The 20,081-nt window shown below is 36.0% G+C and overlaps 1 protein-coding gene across 6 annotated transcripts in view; it reads right to left on the reverse strand.

Annotated features, from left to right (window-relative positions):
- Positions 1-20,081, reverse strand: part of DDX60 (DExD/H-box helicase 60) — a 173,223-nt gene that overhangs the window by 124,568 nt on the left and 28,574 nt on the right. For all 6 annotated transcript variants that reach the window (XR_010156235.1, XM_063808454.1, XM_063808453.1 and 3 more), the window contains 5 exons: positions 18,675-18,864; positions 17,050-17,391; positions 13,016-13,132; positions 4,530-4,688; positions 2,508-2,666 (listed from right to left, as the gene is read on the reverse strand). Coding sequence is in view for 5 of the 6 variants with exons in the window: in XM_063808454.1 (XP_063664524.1) it covers positions 2,508-2,666; positions 4,530-4,688; positions 13,016-13,132; positions 17,050-17,391; positions 18,675-18,864 (967 nt within the window). In the remaining variant the exon portion in view is untranslated. The remainder of the gene's footprint in view (positions 1-2,507; positions 2,667-4,529; positions 4,689-13,015; positions 13,133-17,049; positions 17,392-18,674; positions 18,865-20,081) is intronic.

Here is a 20,081-nt window from a genome sequence, read left to right on the forward strand (position 1 = left end):
TTAATTATGATCAATAGTGAGCTCCGTTTCATTAAAACCAACGTATTTTCAGTCCTCAACCTATTACAATCCTCTATAGCAGCTGATACTATTAACCACATCCACATTTTGAACTGCCCAGTTCCTTTGACCTTCAGGACAACCCATTCTCCTTGATTTTATTCCCATCTATCTAAGTAGTTCCTTCTCAGTATCTTTTGCCACTGTCTCAACCCATACTTAAGTGTTTAATATTGGAATATTTGAACTCCCTGTCCTCAGCTCTCTTACCATATCTCTCTTCCAAAATAATTTCATCTCTTAGCATAGCATCAATTAACATCCACAGGGTAACAATTCCTAAACTTTTAACTCCAGCCCATTCCACCCTTCTAAGTCCAAAACATTATTTCAAATTGTTTACTAGATATCTCCATGTGGACATTGCATTGGCACTTAAAACTCAGTATTTCCAAAAAAGAAACTCATGATCCTTCCCCACTAACGTGCCCTTCATACAATGACGGCATCCCCACAAATGCTCAAGCCTGGGGTCTAGGAACTATTTGACTCCTTCCTTTCCCTCATTACCCATACTCAATCACTAAACTTGTCATTCTTCACCTTAAATAACTCTTAAAATTGCCCACTGCTATTCATCCCTACTTACCTCTCACTGGTCCCTGGCACCATCAACACTTACATGACTGAGGTAATAGCCACCTAATTTCCCCAAGTCCCCCCTGTTTTGCCTCTACAATGCACTCTCTGCATTGCAAGCCAGGGAAAGTTTCTGCAAATGCAAGTGCCACTCATCCATTTGAAACCACCCAGTGAATCCTCATTGTGCTTCTATCAAGTTACATCTATTTTCTTAACAGGGCCTACAGAATCCTACGTGACTTGTCTCTTGCCCGCCTCTTCAGCTTCATCACTTTCCCATATTTTTGCTACCCCTGCTGTGATAGATGTATCTCAGTTCCTTGGTTATGCCATCCTCGGGATAATCACACATGCTGCTTCATGTCCTAGAATCCAGTTTCATCCTCTCTGCATCCTGCTAACTCCTTCTATTCCTCCAGGACTTGGGTCACTTCACTTCTCTTCATTTCTTTCTGTGTTTTGTTTTTGTTTTTTTTTTTTTTTGAGACGGAGTCTCGCTCTGTCACCCAGGCTGGAGTACAGTGGTGCGATCTTGGCTCACTGCAAGCTCCGCCTCCTGGGTTCACACCATTCTCCCGCCTCAGCCTCCCAAGCAGCTGGGACTACAGGTGCCTACCACCACGCCTGGCTACTTTTTTTTTTTTTGATATATTTTTAGTACAGACGGGGTTTCACCATGTTAGCCAGGATGGTCTTGATCTCCTGACCTCATGATCCACCCGCCTCGGCCTCCCAGAGTTCTGTGATTACAGGTGTGAGCCACCGCAGCCGGCCTGTCTTCATTTCTTAAGAAACACCATCGTTTTCAGACTACGTTGGATCTTTTTATTATCAGATTATAAAGCATTCTATGATTCCGTCTTCATAATTACTTTTAAAATTTAATATCTGTCTTCTGTGGAAAATGTAGGTCTATGAAGGGGTTGGAGTGGGAAGGGTAAATATGTTTTTATTTTTCTCACTCTATCCCAGTGATTATCACAATGCACTAAATGTTTGTGGACTGGCTTCCTAGTTAATCGGTCATAAAATACTTTCCTTGAACATTTTCACTATATGTATAATGATCCTTAAAAAAAGTTCATGCCAATTGATCCTTTAATCCCATTTCTAGCTCTCAAGCCAAAATCAATAACCTCAAATTAAAGGAAAAGGCTTATACACAAAGAGAATAACAACATCTATAATACAACCATCAAAGTCTTCTTAATATTCCATAATAGAGAAATGGGTAAGTAAACCATGGTACTAAAAGATAACTAGTAGCCATTAAAAATGATACTAATATTGTGAAAGAAAATAGAAAAACATGAAAAAATATATGTATATATAGAGTTCCAATATAAGAAACAATAAAACATCAGAAAAATCTATGCATTTAAAATAAAAAGAATAAACCAAAATGTTAACAGTTATCCTTATTGATTAAAATGGTAGGCCTCCGGGGAAGTTTTTCTTCTGTTTTTGCTTCTGTTTCTCTAAAGTATCCAAATTGTCTCTAAATATTCTCTATAACAGTTGAAAGTAATAAACTACGAAACTGTTTCTTCAGTTCCTCTTAAGAGCAGACCACAGTGATCACCAACCATCAACTATAGTTGATAACACAAAAACCTGACCTTGGCAGAGATTTAACAAAGGAAAAATAGAGAGGCTTTTTCCTTAGGTTAGATATATATCATGCTATTTGTTAGTTCTCCTAAACATAGATGTTGAAATTGGAAAGTGATTGATGTAGCCCATTAAACTTTTATAGCCCCCAAGGGGCTAATAGTAGTCCCACATAAGAGAATTTTGAAAGTTATTGTAGTTTCTATCAAACATTCAAAACACAAAAATAGTAAACTAATAAAGAGTATATTTACCATTTGTAATAAAGGCTTCATGTCCTCAGCCCAATGGGAAGTGATGACTCTAGCACAAGCTCTTTGAGAAAGAGGCAGATGGAGTAGAAAAACCACAGTGAGACAATGCAGTTTACACAAATCTTCCATCTCCTGCAGGGTTAAGCAATTACTGTTCACCTGAATAAAGTAAAGAAGGTATAAGCCAGAGAACAGCAGGGTGTGACATTGCATAATAAGCATCTAGGACCACAAAAGCTGGCAGCTACCTTTGCTGTTCAGGAATCATGAATTATTCCTTTCTTTCTCTTTTTTTTTTTTTTTTTTGAGACAGAGTTTTGCTCTTTCACCCAGGCTGGAGTAAAGTGGCCCAATCTCAGCTCACGGCAACCTCCAACCCAAGGTTCAAGTGATTCTCCTGCCTCAGCCTCCCGAGTAGCTGGGATTATAGATACCTGCCACCATGCCCAGCTAATTTTTGTATTTTTAGTAGAGGCGCGGTTTCACCATGGCCAGGCTGGTCTCGAACTCCTGACCTCAGGTAACCCACCTGCCTTGGCCTCCCAAAGTGCTAGGATTACTGGCGTGAGGCACCATGCCCAGCTGAATTATTACATTTTTCATTCTACATTTTTTAAGACTTTCCTTTTCTTTATAACATAAACTGTACTGCCTTTATACAGATGTGAGGTAAGTGGAATGGGAAGCTGCCGGCTTAATCGCATTTAAAATAAAACATTTTTCAGGATTTTTAGTTAAGCCAAACTCTGCATGAGCTGATCGAGCAACTAATAAAGTCGTAATTTCACAGGACTCTACGCTGATGGAGCCACGCCTTAAATGCTCTATCCCATCCAAGGCATCATATTTTTAAATAATATTGAAAATTACCAGGGCGAGGACACCAGGATGGTAATATATCTGAAAAACCTGCCCTGTGAGAACACGGGTAAAGAAGTGGACACATCTGATATCATGGGACAAGAACGTCATAGCTATCTTCAAACATTTGCAGGGCTATCAACAAAGCAAGTGTAAGATTTCATCAGGGCACCTCCAGAAGGCCAAATAGAGTCTAATCATTAGAAATTCCAGAGAGGCAGATTTGACTTAGTATCATTTTTGTGAGAATAATTTAAAATACTATGTCTAGTTATGAAGAAATGTTTCACTAAAAATATATTCAATCTGATAATTGGAAAAACAATTATAAGGATGCTAAGTAAAAGATAATGAGCCCTGAATATTTCTGAAATGTTCAGAAATTTCATTTCTCTTTAATAGAAACCTTTAGCCAAGAATCCCCCAGGAGGTAGATTGTATACAGAATAGTATGTATACGCATGCATCTGAGTGTGTAAGTGTGTGTGTATGTGTAAACATGCACACCCATAAGCACATACATTTAGAGACAACTGTATATTGGGAAAGAAAACAGATTGGCCAACAGATTCTTAATGGACCCTATTGGCCATAAAGAAAGTTAAAAACTTTAGTATCTCTCCAGCTAGGATGATGCCAAGACACTACAGCAGGAATGTTCTTTCAAAAGACACTTTGACATTGTGGAACTTGCACAAGATGGACCGGAGTTCAATCCACATTGCTATTTAGGACGTTTGGTTTGAAAAATGTTACCTGGACTATTTGAACTTCAGTGTTCTCATAGGTGAAATGGGAATACTAATGCCTTTCTCACAATGCTGTTGTGAGGATTTAATGGCACAATGCATACAAAAAGCCCAAAACATACTAGCATATTAGGCCTCCACCAAGTGCTAATATCCTGTCTTGTTTCATTTTCTTTTGGATGATTTAGACTAAATATATACTAAGTGAAACATGCACATAGTAGAACATTAAATCATTTATTGGCACAATAAGTGTTTCCTGATAGACACAAATTTCAGTTTTATTTTCTGAAGTTTATATAAATAAGAGAAAAACATGAAGTACCAAATAGAGGAAATGAAAGATACAAATCAACAAAATTTCAAATGTGGAGAGAAATAGTATTTCTCAGTAAAGTTATAACAACCACACCTGTTGGATCTCAGTTTCCTGACCAGAGGAGGGCTCTCTGTTTCCTAAAAAGCGATGGTACATTCTCAAAGATAATGAGCATGAAGTAACACAAAAGACACGCCGAATGTCAGATCCTTCTGGCCAGACTTGTGTAAGCAGAGATACAGTCTCGTGTGCCTGTCAAAGAAAAAAATTGTAATGTGTCATGCTATTTAGAAAAATATTTTTATTTGTAAGTGATCTTACTAATGGGTACTACTAGGCTTAATACATGTGTGACAAAATAATCTGCACAACAAACCCCCATGACACAAGTTTACCTCCATAAAAAACCTACACATATACCCCCGAACTTAAAGTTAAAAAAATGAAATAATAAAATTTTTCTGAGACGAAAGGAAACCTGTGTACATAGAATAAAAGAGCTCACTGTATAACAAGAGAAACAATGAAATTAGATCCTCATACCATATACAAAAAGCAACTCAAAATGGATTAAAGACTTACATACAAGACTTGAAAGTGTAAAACTATTAGAAGAAAACATAGGAGGAAAGCTCCACAACATTGGTCTGGGCAATGATATTTTGGATACGGCCACAAAAGCACAGACAACAAAAGCAAAAACAGCCAAATGTGATGGCATCAAAGTAAACATCTTCTGTACAGCAAATGAAAGAGGCAGTCCACAGATTTTGCAAACGATACATTTATTTATTTATTTATTTAGAGACAGGGTCTCACTCTATCACCCAGACTGGAGTGCAGTGGCCCAATCTCAGCTCACTGCAATCTCTGCCTCCCAGGCTCAAGCGATTCTCTTGCCTCAGCCTCCCAAGTAGCTAGGATTACAGGCATGTGCCACTACTGCCAGGCTAATTTTTGTATTTTTAGTAGAGATGGGATTTCACCATGTTGGCCAGGCTGGTCTCAAACTAATCACCTCAAATGATCCACCCACCTAGGCCTCCCAAAGTGCTGGGAATTCAGGTATGAGCCACCGCGCCCAGCCAAACTATACATTTAATAAGGAGTTAAGAACTAAAGTATAGAAACAACTCAAACTCAATAGTAAGAAAACAAATAATCCAATTTAAAAATAGACAAACGACCTGGACAGACATTACTAAAAACACACAAACAAACAAAAAACCCAACGGCCAATAGGTACATGAAAGATACGCTCAGCGTTAATAATTATACCAATCATTAGGCAAATGCAAATTAAAACTACAATGAAATATCACCTCACATCTGTCAGAAGGGCTTTTATCAAAAAGATGAAAGATAACAAGTGTCAGAGAGGAAGTAGCGAAAAGAGAACTCTAATACATTGTTGGTAGGAATGTAAATCAGTACAGGCATTATGGAAAACGATATGAAGCTTCCTCAAAAAACTAAAATTAGAACTATCATATGACCCAGTAATCCCATGTCTGGGTATGTATCCAAAGGAACCGAAATTAGTATGGTTAAAGCAAACTAAATATGGCTGGAGAAGGACTTCGTACTTCTATATTTGAATCCTTGTGGATGAATTGCAACGTAACTTAATAGGTAGACAAGATTGAAAACCTAGTTTAGGAGTATGTTCTTGTAACAGTCGCTGTCTTGGCCAATCCCTTACTTCAATCACTCATACACTGCTGAGCGTTCAAACTGTGTTCAAATAAGGCAAATGCAGAGTTGTACCCAATCCAGCTATTCTGTACCTCACTTCTGATTCCCGTACGTCACTTTACATTTTTTGTCTATAAGTTTGTTCAGACCATGAGGCACCCCTGGAGTCTCTCTGAATCTGCTGTGATTCTGGAGGCTGCCTGATATGTGAATCGTTCATTGCTCAATTAAACTCCTTTAAATTTAATTCAGCTGAAGTTTTTCTTTTAACAGTATTTTGAAGGTATATCTGCACTCCCATGTTCATTGACACATTGTTCACAACAATCACTTAGGATCAACCTAAGTGTTTATCAACAGATGAACGGACAGTGAAAATGAGGTATATATACACAATGGAATACTATTGAGCATTTAAAACAGGGGGAAATCCTGTCATTTTCAACAACATGAATGAATCTGGAGGATATTATGCTAGGTGAAATAAGCCAAGACAAAGAGACAAATACCAAATGATCTCACTTATATGTAGAATCTAACGAAGTTGAACTCATAGAAACAGAGAAGAGAAACTCTTCTCTTCAGAGGGTGAGGGGAGAAATGGAGACTTGCTGACCCAAGGGTACAAACTTTCAGATAAAAAAGAGGAATGGGTTTTGAGATCTATTATACAGCAGGATGACTACAACCAAAAATAATGCCATATATTTCAAAATAAGTGCATAAATTTCAAATGTCTCACAATAAAAAATGATAGGTAAGCAAGGTGATCGATATGTTAATTAGCTCCATGTAATCATGTCACATTGTATACATATATCAAAACAAAACATTGTACTTCATAAATATATAGTTATGACGTGTCAATCAAAAATATTTTTTTAATTTAAAATTTTTAAAAAGAATAGAAACTATTTAAAAGATATGAACTACCTAAGGGGACAATTTTCTGAAAACAGGTTTGGGAAAGAAAAGGAAGCTTTAAAAAAGGAAGAAGTATCCTTTGGCAATTAAGTGGCGAAAGGGTAAAAGAAGACAAAGAAGAATTTGAGGGCTCTGCAAGTCAGAAGAAAAGCAGGTAATTTGAAGACCCAAAACCACTCACCCACTACCAAACAAATAAATGAACAAACTAACAAAAACCCTACTAACATGCCTGGATTCTGACAAGCTAGCAGAAAAAGATAACATTAAATTAAATTATATTAAATTAATTGGATTGGATTAAATCGAATTAAAGTATCTTGTAACAAACCTCAGTATCATTAAAATGAAAAGAAAGTACACAGAGAGCTATTACAAAAAATAATAGCAGGAAAAAAAATTCACACAAATTGTGTGAAAAAATCTCATCATTATCTCCAAAAGTAATAATAATATCAGCAATTATAAAGCAGAAGAAACCTCTAAGTCTACATTCTAAATATGGATATACTCAAACAAGCATTCGAACATACAAAAAATGATCTTTTTTTTTTTTTTTTTTTTTGAGACGGAGTCTCACTCTGTCGCCAGGCAGCAGTACAGTGGCATGATCTGGGCCCACAGGAACCTCCACCTCCTGGGTTCGGCAATCTCAGCTCACTGCAACTGCCATCTCCAGGTTCACGTGATTCTCCTGCCTCAGCCTCCCAAGTAGCTGGGACTACAGGCATGCACCACCACGCCCGGCTAATTCCTGTATTTTTAGTAGAGATGGGGTTTCACCATGATGGTGAGAATGGTCTCAATCTCTTGACCTTGTGATCCACCTACCTTGGCCTCCCAAAGTGCTGGGATTACAGGCATAAGCCACCACGCCCAGCCAAAAAACGATCTTTATTCAGCAACTGATAAACCAAAAACAGAGCTGGAAAGAAAGAAAGAAAGAGAGAGAGAGAGAGAGAGGGGGAGAGAGAGAGAGAGAGAGAGAGAGAGAGAGACAGAAAAAAGAGACAATAAATAATTAATTCCGCAAAATAATCATAGAAAAATGCAAAGCTATGCAGAAATAAAGAATAAGTTACAAGATGCCCAAAGGAGAATAATCTCAATAAAATTTAATGAAGACAGGTAAGAAAACAACCAAATGACATAAAATAAAAACCAAAAAAGGTCAGAAAAATAATAGTGGAAATGAAAGAAAAATATTTGTATCATCGCACTTCTTATCAAAAACAAAACTGGGCCAGGCGCGGTGGCTCATGCCTATAATCCCAGCACTTTGGGAGGCTGGGGCCAGGAGTTCGAGACCAGCCTAGAAAACATGACAAAAACTCATTTCTAATAAAAATACAAAAATTAGCCAGGTGTGGTGGCACAGGCCTGTAGTTCCAGCTACTCGGGAGGCTGAGGTGGAAGAATTGCTTGAATCAGGGAGGCAAGGAGGTTGCTGTGATCGTGTCACTGCACTCTAGCTTGGGCAACAGAACAAGACTCTGTCTCAATGAAAAATAATAATAAATAATAAAATAATAGTAATAATGATAATTTAATAATAAAATTAATATTTTAAAAATAATAATCCAAGAAAACCCACTATACACAATAAATGAGTGCTAATGGATACTGAGAAAAATTAAAACTTCAGAAACCAGATAGTGAAAGGTAAAATGAGGCAACAGAGAACTGAGATTATTCTTTTTATAAAAATGGTACAGCATGGTAATTACAAACATAATTACCATAACGAAACATGTAAAACAGCCCAAAGTTTAAAATTGTTTAAATAAAATAACAAAGAATACACATATCATAAAGAAACTTAACAAACACACCAGAATACAAATGCCTATAATATATTATAGAATCAAGACCAAACGTATCAGTCATAACAGTAAATGTGAGACTTACCTATAAAAGAAAAAATAATTTCAACTTGCACCACATTTGTAAATCTTCCATTTACAAGACACACAACTAAAACAAAGTGATTCAGAAATACTAAAAATAAAGGAATGGACATAATTCTATCAGGTAAATGGAAACTAAAAGAGAGCAGAAGTTAGTATCTTTATATTGGGCTAAGTAGAATTCAAACTCAAAAGCATTACATGCGAAAAAGAAAAGCAGTCTTTTATTCTAAAAGCCATAATCCATAATGAAAAGATAATCCTTACGAAAAATTATCCAACACATGCATGGCAACCAACTTTGTGAAACAAAAATGACAAAAGATAAAAGAAACTCTATAGAGAAACTCACCTATAATAACAAATTTTAATACACAAGAGAGACAGCTGGACAAAAAAAATAAGTTAAGGGATAAAAGACAAACCACCATAATCAACAGAGTAGACCTTATGAATCAAACTACATTGTGGTGATAGGGAATCTTCATTTGTCTTAAATGTCCCCAGCACATCCATAAAAATTAACTATATGTTAACATCTTCATAATACAATAAAGGTAGTGGAAAAAAAAAAAAAGAAATTAAAAAAATCTTGAACGTAGCCAGGCACGGTGGCTCATGCCTGTAATCCCAGCACTTTGGGAGGCCAAGGAGGGCAGATCACGAGGTCAAGAGATTGAAACCATCCTGGCCAACTTGGTGAAATCCCGTCTCTACTAAAAATACAAAAATTAGCTGGGCTTGGTGGCATGAGCCTGTAGTCCCAGCTACTCGGAAGGCTGAGGCAGGAGAATTGCTTGAACCCAGGAGGTGGAGGATGCAGTGAACTGAGATTGTGCCACTGCACTCTGGCCTGGCGACAGAGCGAGACTGTCTCAAAAAAAAAAAAACAAAAAACAAAACAAAAAAAAAATCACAAACGTGCTTTAATCTGGAACTTAAAAACATTTCTATTCAGTCAAACTTGGGTGAAAGGAAATACAAACTAAAATTACAGAATTTATTTTTTTAATGACAAAAAATTTACAGCATAATCTATGGGATAGATTTAAAGCAGTGATTCAGAGGAAAGTTTATTTCACTAAATATGCTTAACAATAAAAATAAACGAATTTTAAAAATGAGTAAGTTCCCAGCCTCCCCAAAAATCTAAAAAGAAACAACATAAAAACCAAAAAAGTAAGATGAAAGAAAGCACAAAATAATTTTAAAAATCAACAGATCTCATTAATAAATCAAAATTCTTGGTTTTAAATAACTTAAAAACAGACAAACCACTAGCTAACTTGATCATAAAAAAAAACCAAGAGAACTCACAAATACACAAAATAAAAACTAAAAGGGAAAGTAATTATTGAAACAGAAGATAAATTAAATCACAAAAGCCTACTTCACAAAGTTCTATGCAAATAGACTTGAAAACTTAAGTGCAATAGATAATTTTCACAGAAGAATAAATTACTAAATTTGACCCCACTAGAGTTAACAAGCCCAAAGAAGTCAATTGCCATGGAAGAAATACAGAAAATTAAGAAACTACCTCACAAAAAAGCACCAGAACTATATGGCTTCACAGGAGATTTCTATCAAATCTTCAAAGACTAGATAATCCCAATGATCTACACATTATTTCACAATATTGAAAAAGAGGAGAAGACATTCTAATCTTTTTTATGAAGAACATATCACACTGACATCTAACCAGATAAAGGCAATTCAAAGAAACAAAATTACAGAAATATCATTCATGCATACTGATGCAAAAATTCTAAACAAAATGTTAGTAAACAGATTCCAACACCATATTAAGAAGTAATAAACTATGACTAAGTTGGATTTATTCCAGTAATACAGAGTTGCCTCAATACAGGGAAAATCATTAATACCCTATACAATACTAATAAAACTGAGGAGGAAAAATCGTATAATTAGATCCAGAATTTTAATAAACATTCATGCATTCATGATAAAAACACTAAAGCAAATAGAAGCTACGGCTGGGTGCGGTGGCTCACACCTGTAATCCCAACACTTTGGGAGGTTGAGGTGGGCAGATCACGAGTTCAGTAGTTCAAGACCAGCCTGGCCAACATAGTGAAACCCCGTCTCTACTAAAAATACAGAAATTAGCCGGGCATGGTGGCGGGCACCTGTAGTTCCAGTTACTTGGGAGGCTGAGGCAGAAGAAGTGCTTGAACCTGGGAGGTGGATGTTGCAATGAGCCGAGATCATGCCACTGCACTCCAACCTGGGGGACGAATCGAGACACTGTCTCAAAAAAAAAAAAAAAAAAAAAAAATAGAAGCTACGATCTATGTGTTTAACACCAGAACATGTGTGTATGTGTGTGTGTGTGTGTGTGTGTAGTGGAAGTGTTTCCTATACCTTTCACATACCTTTCAAAATGAACATAATTAAAAACAACCAGGAAATAGATGGGAGGGACCAAGATGAAATACAAACACTAACCAATGACTGTAACTGTATTACATAATAAAGGATAACATAACCACACCAAAGGAGATGGGTGAGAAAGTCACTAGCCTGAATAACTTTGGAAACAGTATATTAACATATTCTATGGCTACAGTTAAAAAAGAACTGCACATAAGTCTTATAACCTCATTGACTTTTTCTCACAGGTATGGTTAGCAATTACAAAATTACTACACGGAGGGAAATAATAGACACGGGGGCTCCAAAACGGGGTGAGTCAGAGGGGAGTGATGGTTGAAGAGTTACCTGCTGAGTACAACATTGGGTGATGGGTACACTAGAAAACCAAACTTCAACATTATGCAACATATTCATGTAACAAACCTGCATATGTATTCCCTGAATCTATAAAAATCAAAATAAATAAAATAAAATAACTTTCTGTGTGTATAAAACTTGAACAAAAAAGTGAATATATTGTAGATAACGAAAGCTGGATTTCTCATGATTGAAGAGAGAAATTAAAAATAAAGAAAGAGGAGGGGTAAAATAAACCATTATGGATTTGGATCCTAGTTCAATTTGCTGAAAAGCCCTAGTAGCAATGACACCCCAGTAGCAGTTCACCAACAAAGTTTTCAGATCTGAACTTCTAAATGCCTTCTTCCTTGGCAAAGTAGTTAATTTCAGGGGTGGGGCAGGGAAAATACAAGATGAGACTGGACCATCTTGTGATTTCAGAAAGTTAGAAAGTACAGAAAGATGAGGGCTTGTAAAAGAACACAGGCGCCAACCTAAAGGGGCTTCTAATGTTCAAACCTAGAATATTTTGAGCTCCAAAATAATTATAATGTTGGATTTTAACCTGTAATATAAAACATATTTATCCATACTGACATAAATAAACAAATAAATGGCAGCACTAGGACAGCTGTCCCTTACGGTGGAATTCCAAGGAAAGAGTGAAATAAAAAATCACCATTAGGCAAAAACATCAATAATTATTGTTGCAGACAAGATCCACTGTGGACATTAAAGTGAATCAACTAAAATTTGAGAAGAAACAGGATCTGCATAGTCACAAAGCATGTCCTTCAAGATTTATTAACTACAAAGGGAAGATAGTAACTTCACAGTAGAGAAAACTGTCAGGCACCAACTTAACTAATGCTCAGACATATTGTTAGGATGTACTGAGGACCCAAGATTAATTCAGTGACATTCTGGCCAAAGATGTATAACCTCATTACTGATTCGCAGTCTTCAAAAATGTCAAGGTCATGAAAGACAAGAAAAGACTGAGAAACTGTTACAGACTGGGGGACACTCAAAAGTGTGACTGACAACTGAATGGATGTGGTATCCTGGACTGGATCCTGAAATAGCAAAGAGACACGAGTGGAAAAGTCAGTGTAATTGGAATAAGGTCTAAAGTTTAGTTAATAGGATTGACACAATGTTAATTTCCTGGTTTTCATAAATGTTCCGTGGTTATTTAAGATGTTAACATTAGGAGAAGCTGGATGAGAAGTATATGAGAACTCTGTATGATTTTTGCAACTTTTCTATAACTAAAAACTTAGTTCAAATACAAAGCTTTTTAAAATGTTTTGTTACCTCTTCCGTAATATTATTCCATTTTAAACTTCCAAAAAGAGGTGCTAATGCTGAAAGCTTAAATCTTTCCAACTGGTTAAGCAGGGTTGTATAAGCATCTTTAATGTTCTGCTTATTCTGTAAAATAAAGAAAAATCAGAAAAGTTGTTATAAATAAAATATGTAATTATTTTCCAACTATAGAAAATTACATATTTTAGATATAATTATGTTACGATATATTTCTAAGGAAAAAAATATGCCAATGTAATTGTAAGTTTTAAACCCCATTGAACATCACTATTGTGTCTTTGAAAGTTAATTTTTGCCTAGGAATATAGCGTATTTTGTTTTTTAACAGCTTCATAAAAGTATAATTAACATAACATAAAATTCCTTCATTTTGTTACAATTCAATGGCTGTTAGTAAATTTATCAACTTTGGAACCAATATCACAATCTAATTTTAGAACACTTCCAGCACCCTCCAAAACACCGTCATCCCCATTTAATGCCATATATTTTAACAAATTTCAAACATACACATGAATGAAAGATAGCATAACCCCCTTTCAGGTACCTATCACCCAGCAGCAGCCATTTTCAATATGCATTGTATTTTCAATCGTATTTCACATAATCCTCAAATTGACTAATAACATAACTTCTTTAAGGTGAATATTCAACAAATTAGGAAATAGATTTTAACAAAAATAAAATCCTTCATTAAAAAAATTATTCAGCCGGGCACGGTGGCTCACACCTGTAATCCTAGCACTTTGGGAGGCAGAGGCAGGCAGATCACGAGGTCAGGAGATCGAGACCATCCTGGCTAACACGGTGAAACCCCATCTCTACTAAAAATGCAAAAAATTAGCCGGACATGGTGGCAGGTGCCTGTAGTCCCAGCTGCTCAGGAGGCTGAGGCAGGAGAATGGCGAGAACCCGGGAGGCAGAGCTTGCAGTGAGCTGAGATCACACCACTGCACTCCAGCCTGGGCGACAGAGCGAGACTCTGTCTCAAAAAAAAAAAAAAAAACTCTTAAGGAAAGATTCGACAGTGTGTAGGTACTGTTAAAAATGAGAAAATTAATAACAGTACTTCCTTCCAATATAAAAATGAATCCCAGGGCTATTCCTGCTCAGAGTAGGCAACCAGAATTGAAAATAGTTTAATAATAGTCAAGAGCCACATAACAATGTTTCTTTCAGCCACAGACCAGTTATATGGTGGTGATCCCATAAGATTATAATGGAGCTGAAAAATTTCTACTGCCTAGTGATGTCATAACACCACAGTGCAATGCACTACTCAAGTGTTCATGAGGCTGGTGTAAACACACTTACTGTGCTGCCAGGCATATAAAAGTACAGCATAGGCTGGGCGTGGTGGCTCACGTCTGTAATCCCAGCACTTTGGGAGGCCAAGACGGGCAGATCATGAGGTCAGGAGTTCGAGACCAGACTGGCCAACATAGTGAAACCCCGTCTCTACTAAAAATACAAAAATTGGCCCAGCATGGTGGTGCATGCCTGTAGTCTCAGCTACTTGGGAGGCTGAGGCAGGAGGATCGCTCGAACCCAGGAGGCAGAGGTTGTGGTGAGCCGAGATCGCACCACAGCACTACAGCCTGGGCAACAGAGCAAGGCTCTGTCTCCAAAAAAACAACAATAAAAAAAGTACAGCATATACAATTATGTACAGTATATAATACTTGATCATGATAAAAATGACTGCTACTGACTTATGACTTACTGTACTATGCGAATTTTTTATTATTATTTCAGAGTATACTCTTTTCACTTGTATTTTTAAAACAGCTGCCAAACAGCCTCAGGAGGCCCTTAAGGAGCTATTCCAGAAGAAGGCATTGTTATCATAGAAGATGACAGCTCCATGTGTGTTACTGCCCCTGAAGACTTTCCAGTGGGACAAGATCTGGAGGTGGAAGACAGTTGATGTTGATGATCCTGACCCTGTGTATGCCTAGGCTAATGTGTGTGTTTGCATCTTTTTTTCTTTTAAGAAAAAAGCTTAAAAAGTACATATTTTAATAGAAAAAAAGCTGACAGAATAATGATATAAAGAAAGAAAGGCCAGGCACAGTGATTCACACTTGTAATCTCAGCATTTTGGGAGGCTGAGGCAGTCAGATTGGTTGAGCCCCAGAGCTTGAGACCAGCCTGGGCAACATGGCAAAACCTTGTCTCTACAAAAAATACAAAAATTAGCTAGGCATGGTGGTGCGCACCTGTAATCCCAGCCACTCGACAGGCTGAGGCGGCAGGATCACTTGAGCCCGAGACGTGGAAGCTGCAGTGAGCTGTGATCACATCACTGCACTCCAGCCTGAGTGACAGAGTGAAGACACTGTCTCAAGAAAAATAAAGAAGGAAAATATTTTTGTACAGTTGTATAATGTGTTTGTACAGCTGTCAAAAAATTTTTGAAAATTAAAATTCACAAAATAAAAAATTACAGTAAGCTAATGTTAATGTATTAAATAAAAAAGTATTTTTAAATAAATTTAATGTAGCCAAAGTGAATACTGTATATATTAATAACATCTACAGTGGTGTACAGTAATGTCCTAAGCCTTCACATTCACTCGCCAGTCACTCACTGATTCACCCAGGGCAACTTCTGGTCCTGCAAGCTCCATTCATGGTAAGTACCCTATACAAGTGTATCATTTTTAATCTTTTATACCATTTTCGAATGTACCTTTTCTATGTTTAGATATGCTTAGATACACAAATAATTATCATTGTGTTACAATTACCTAGAGTACTCAATACAGTAACATGCTGTATAGGTTTAGCCTAGGAACAGTAGGCTACATCAGATAGCCTAAGGGTGTCATAGGCTATACCATCTAGCTTTGTGTCTGTACACTAACGATGTTTACACAACAGTGAAATCGTCTAATGATGCATTTCTTGGAATGTATCCATGTGATGCATGACTGTACTAACTAAAGCAATACAAACTAGCTTATTTTATGGCAACCATGTGGATATTTCCAAATACATGAGGAGTATGACATAATTCTCAAACAGTGACAAATGTTAATTGTCTCAAAAATGATTTTGATGAATTAAAGAATGGCCCTCATATTCACAATTCACCATCAGTAGTGAAAAATAAGCAGAAACTGGATGTATTTATAATTTTATAAATAAATTTAGTAATTTATAAATAGCTATATTATTTAATGTACTAATTTTATTAATTTACTATATGGTACCATATTGTTTTATTTATAATTTATTATGTAAATAAATTTATTATAATTTCTATTATATATTATATTATTATAGCTATCATTTATTTTATACATATAGTAATTTATAAATACATCCGTATGCATATTTACTCCCAAAATTTCAATACAATAATTGTCAAATATACTAATGTATCAAAATAATAACATCATGGAATTCGAACTCTAAGAACTTTGAAAATTCTCCTATTGATTACTTAATAATAAGAAATAAGCTTATTTCAGTTATTTTCCTTCTTTATTGACCTTCTCCATTGTTTTCTTATTAAAGGCTACCATATTAATAGCATTTTGTCAATATGTCTCAGCAACAGGGGCGTAATTTTTGCCTAATTCCATGCATTTCTGGCCTTCAATACCTTGAGGTCAACATATTATGCAGCGGTTAAGGACACAGGGGCTTGAGTCCAACTGTGTCTTTTCAAATCCATGTTCTACTATTCATTTGGTGTGTTTGGTGAGCAGATTACTGATTCTAGTATCTATTTCATCACTGTAAAATACAGACAATACTTAACACCTACCTTATAAGATTGGTTTTAAGGTTAAATAAAAATTATTCATGAGAAATACCAAGCACAATTTTATAACAATAAGTGTTTGATAAATGACTGCATTTGCATTATCATTATTTACTTAATATTATTAATTGTTATACCTATCTGTTAAGCCTCTGATAATTTCCTAGAGGAGGAGGAGAAAAAACTGAGTCAAGTAACTTAGAACATTTTGAAAATTTCTAGAAGAAATTGTCTTTTGGATGTGAATTACCTCCCAGGAAAAAATCTGGTGTCTGTACATGCTTGGAAGGAGGTATGCATAAAGGCGAAGAACATCAGATTCTTGCCCTGAGGAAAGTACAACGTTGACCTTCCTTGCCCAAGAATGAATGATTAAAAAGTTGAAAAGCTGTGTTTGTAGATCGTTCAGGCCTTCGTCTGCAACTATCAGGAAATATGGGTAACTCTCTTCCAAGAAACTTCCCCACTCTTTTGATAAGCATCTCGAAAATGTTGTTTGAACATCAATGGTGGTATTCTTCTGAAGATGAAGAATTAAAGCAGTTCTCAAAGAAAGAAGTTCAGGGAAGTTGAAATACGCATACTCGGCATCCTGTGGAGGAGGAGGTGAAGTACATTTTATTTCAAAATTATCATTTAATCATTTAGTTGGCTAACACATCATTAAAGGCACTGAAGGAATAAAATCCAACAGTTTTGTTCTGTCTGATGGTCAGGGAATAGACCGCTAAACTTTACTACCATCTTACAGATAATTGCTGAAAAAAATCACAGTTTGGATTTAAATGCATGTGTCTCCTTTAAGCATGCACTTAATACTTGGAGCTTATCATGCTTACCCTTCCTTCTTTCTAATTCTTTTCCTCTCCAATCATTTCAGAAAGAAAAAGAACAGAAAGCAAGTGGTAGATACAAATCATCTGCATCAGAAAGCTGAGGTGAACCACTGTGTTTTAGAGGATTGCTCCAGGTTACTGCAACCCTCCTTAAGCAACTGAGATTGTCTCGGCATAACAAAATTGGGGCAACCAACTAGATTGTAAACATTAGATCGGAAGCCTAGCTCTTTATGCAAAACATGGCTGGCAAGCATTCAGCCATGTTCAGAAATGTAACAATAATTGAGACTGCAAAATGACTGAAAAGACCCACAGCAAAGCTCTTTACCTTTAGGTATAGGATTAGGAAGGGTGGTAGTGGTTATACATATCTTTATTTGAAATTGTTAAAAATTATATTAATTATATTCATAATAAAAAAGCAAACCAAAAATAGTATTATTTTGGAAATACCTCGAACAAACCATCATAAAACATTGATTATTATTGTTAGAGACTGGGTCTCACTATGTCACCCAGGCTGAAGTGCAGTGGCGTGATCGTGGCTCGCTGCAGTGTCAAACTCCTGGGCTCAAGTAATCCTCCCACCTCAGCCTCCCGAAGTGCTGGGATTACAGGCATGCACCACCGTGCCCAGCCAACAAAGCATTATTAATGACTGTCCCTAGGCTCAGATATATTTTCCTCTGGGCTCATATAAATTGCCTGCTGAGTTTTGAAAACAGAAGTAGTTCTCAGAGCAGGAGAACTAGAATCCAGAGTTCAACTGGGCCGCTATTGAGGAGCTTTCTCATCCTCTCTCATGATCCTGTGTGTCCTTACAATAAAGTTCTCTTCATTCAAATAAAACATAATCTCAAGTGTGGTGATTTCTGAATACTGGGATTGTGGGTAATTTTTTCTCTTCTTTCTTTTCAATTTTCTGAACTTTTATAGATATAATCTACTTTGTAATAAGAAAAATATATATATAATAATTTAGGAAATTTTAGTTTTAGTTCTCATATTATAAAAAAGAACTCAACTGTCATGTTACCTTGAAGAAAACTATGGTGAATTGTCCTCCTTTGCTAATAAGATCCACAAGATAGCGTTCAACCAGATAGAAGAAATGGAGGTTCTGCCCAGGCTTAAATGATATCTCACAGATACATGTGATAAGTAATGAATCCCCATCAATCAAAAAAAATTCAGATTCAACAAAATCATTGAATAAACTGGAATATCTAAAATGAAAAACAGTTAAAACAAAAATCACATATGCATTAAATCATGTTCCAAAAAGGCATCGTTCTTATTAGCTCATTATCATTATCATCAATAGCTAAATTTGCTGAGTTGTCTCATGGCAGTGTCTACACTAAGGCTTTTCAAACATATCTACATTCACAACTATCCTTCACAGGAGGAAGGCGGGATTATTCACATCTTAGGCTCAGAGAGCAAAGTATCCAAAGCCATATGGCACAGCCTGATAGGACCATGAATATAGTACTTGTACCCTGCATATAAACCTAAATTATATATATTTTATGCTTAATCAACCTCAGCCCCTTACAAGTGGATTCACTAATGGCTATTGACAAATTAAGCAAGAGGAAACTGTTTCCATTCACTGTCATATAGCTCTAAAAGTGCTGTGTTGAACAATCATATATACATATATATAATAGTGTACATAGTTCTATATACTGTTATATATAATATTCTATACTATATAGAGATATATATTATATATGTATATATATTATACATAGATACACACCAATAAAAATACTGATACATAGATATATACTGATAAATGTATACTATATATTCAATAAATATATTAGAAAAATTTGTGAAAATTTGTGACTATTTGAAAAAACTCTCAAACCGTGCAGCCTACAAATATGAAAAAAATTTTAAGTTACCTATGTCACGAATGCATAAAGTATATGTAGTCTATTTTAGCATTTACTGCCATAAAATATACACAGATCTATTGTAAAAGTTAAAAATTATCTAAACTTATGCACGCACTTATAGACTATACATGGCAGCTTTCAGAGTTGAGAGAAGTGTAAACAAATGTTATGCTGCACTATTAAATCATAACTGCATAAAATTAACTCTAGTACATACTGTACTACTGTAATAACTTTGTAGCCACTTCTTGTTGTATTGCAGTAAGTTAGCAGTTCCTCTCCAGTAAACTGCTCTCCAAACACAATAAAAAGTGATCTCTCATGGTTCTTGCGTATTTTTCCATCATGTTTATTGCAATATCATAAACCCTAAATAAAACCATGGAACCCATATGAAGTGCCATTAGTGATGCCAGAAGTGTTCCCAAAAAGCAGAGAAAGTCATGACATTACAAGAAAAAGTTGAATTGCCTGATGTGTGTCATAGATTGATGCTTGCAGCTATAGTTGCCCACCACTTCCAGATAAATAAACCT

Source organism: Pan troglodytes, chromosome 3 (assembly GCF_028858775.2).
Source record: "Pan troglodytes isolate AG18354 chromosome 3, NHGRI_mPanTro3-v2.0_pri, whole genome shotgun sequence".
NCBI lineage: Eukaryota > Metazoa > Chordata > Mammalia > Primates > Hominidae > Pan > Pan troglodytes.